This window comes from Heloderma suspectum, chromosome 6 (genome assembly GCF_057233095.1).
Source record: "Heloderma suspectum isolate Gila_16-S chromosome 6, 16-S_ref, whole genome shotgun sequence".
NCBI classification, from domain to species: Eukaryota; Metazoa; Chordata; class Lepidosauria; order Squamata; family Helodermatidae; genus Heloderma; species Heloderma suspectum.
Genome location: NC_139463.1, coordinates 78,525,164 through 78,526,975, shown reverse-complemented (window position 1 = coordinate 78,526,975; position 1,812 = coordinate 78,525,164). Strand labels below are relative to the sequence as shown.

Genomic DNA, 1,812 nt, shown 5'->3' with positions numbered 1-1,812 from the left:
ATGGTGAAGATGGAAATAAAAAATCAAACGGAGATTGCAGAATTCATCCTTCTTGGATTTGGAGATCTCCAGGACCTGCAGATTCCCCTCTTCCTGTTCTTCCTGTTAATCTACATTTTGACCATGGCTGGGAACCTTCTCATACTTGCACTCATTGTAACAGATCGGCATCTTCACACCCCAATGTATTTCTTCTTAGGAAACTTGTCTTGCCTAGAAGTTTGCTACAGCTCAACAATCCTGCCCAGGATGCTGGCCAGTTTCCTATCTAGCAATAAAGTAATTTTCATTAGGATCTGCATCATGCAATATTTTTTCTTTGGTGGCTTGGCTGGTACAGAATGTTATCTTCTGTCTGTGATGTCTTATGACCGGTATTTAGCAATATGCACACCCCTGCATTATGCTGCACTCATGAATAGCAGGGTCTGCCGACACCTGGCATGGGGATCTTGGTTAAATGGCTTTCTTGCCAGTGCCATGGTAACATCATTAATGTCACAGTTGATTTTCTGTGGTCCAAATGTAATCAACCATTTCTTTTGTGACTCATCCCCACTTCTAAAACTCTCCTGCAGCGACACACAGCTGATTTCCATGCTGATATTCTTTCTATCTTCTGCATTTACTCTTCCTCCTTTTGTCCTAACTTTGACTTCTTACGTCTGTATCATTTCTAAAATCTTGAGAATTTCCTCTGTAGTAGGGAGGCAAAAGACCTTCTCTACATGTTCTTCTCATCTTATTGTCGTGACAATTTTCTATGGGACTCTGATGATGGTGTATCTATTACCTGAGGCCAGTGAACTGACCAATCAGAACAAAGTCTTCTCTGTGTTCTACACTGTCTTGACGCCTTTGGTGAATCCTCTTATCTATAGCCTAAGAAACCGAGAGGTCAAGGACGCCTTGAGAAGAAGAGTTCTTCATAAGTGCTGGACAAGAAATTGAGCAAATGTGATGGTGATGTGAAGTGAGTGAGAAAGAACAACATTGGTTTTGATGCCAGTTCTGGCTAAGAGACTGATCTGTGAATAGGAGTGCACGAAAGCCACTTACCTGGTCTCGCAGCTTTTCGCGGTGGGGGGGAGGCGCTTCGCTGCTCTCCCCGCGAAGTTCAGGCTGGGGGGGGGGAGGCTTCCCGCCTCGCCCGGCCGAAATTCAGGCCGGGGAGGAGGCGCCTCGCCTCGCTCGGCCACGAAATAAAAAGTAAAAAAAAAAAAACGCCCCCGTGATAGGCTACGTGACGATTAACGTAGCCTATCACGGCTAGATCTGCAAAGTCAGCTGTGATAGGCTATGTAAATCATCACGTAACCTATCACGGGTAAGTTTAAAAAAAAAAAAGCGCGTACACAAATGGCGGCCCCCATAGGGAGCCGCCATTCACGTTCCTTATTTGGTCGCTCTAGTCTACGTAAATCTTTACGTAGACTACGGCGAAAATAAGGGCAACGCAAATAGCATTGCCCTTATTTTCGCCGTAGTCTACGTAATCTTTACGTAGACTACAGTGACCAAATAAGGAACGTGAATGGCGGCTCCCTATGGGGGCCGCCATTAGCCGTACGCGCTTTTTTTTTTTAAGTCACCCGTGATAGGCTACGTGACGATTTACGTAGCCTATCATGGCTGAATTTGCAAATCTAGCCATGATAGGCTACGTTAATCGTCACGTAGCCTATCACGGGGGCGTTGTGGTTTTTTTTACTTTTATTGGAATGGAGGTGGCGGCAGCCGGTCGAAAGACCGGCTGCCGTTCCCGCCCCTGACGAAGACCCGACGAACAGCCGCCGGGACCCGCCACCGGGA

The 1,812-nt window shown here is 46.5% G+C and overlaps 1 protein-coding gene across 1 annotated transcript; it reads left to right on the top strand.

Moving 5' to 3' along the window:
* Nucleotides 1-951, top strand: LOC146341318 (olfactory receptor 5AP2-like). The gene has a single exon (XM_084807365.1). It carries the CDS (start codon nucleotides 1-3, stop codon nucleotides 949-951), a length of 951 nt encoding a protein of 316 aa, XP_084663491.1.
* Nucleotides 952-1,812: the final 861 nt, after the last annotated feature.

What these genes read in the sequence shown, in the direction of transcription:
- LOC146341318 (XM_084807365.1), top strand. Translation starts at nt 1, where the DNA reads ATGGTGAAGATGGAAATAAAAAATCAAACGGAGATTGCAGAATTCATC.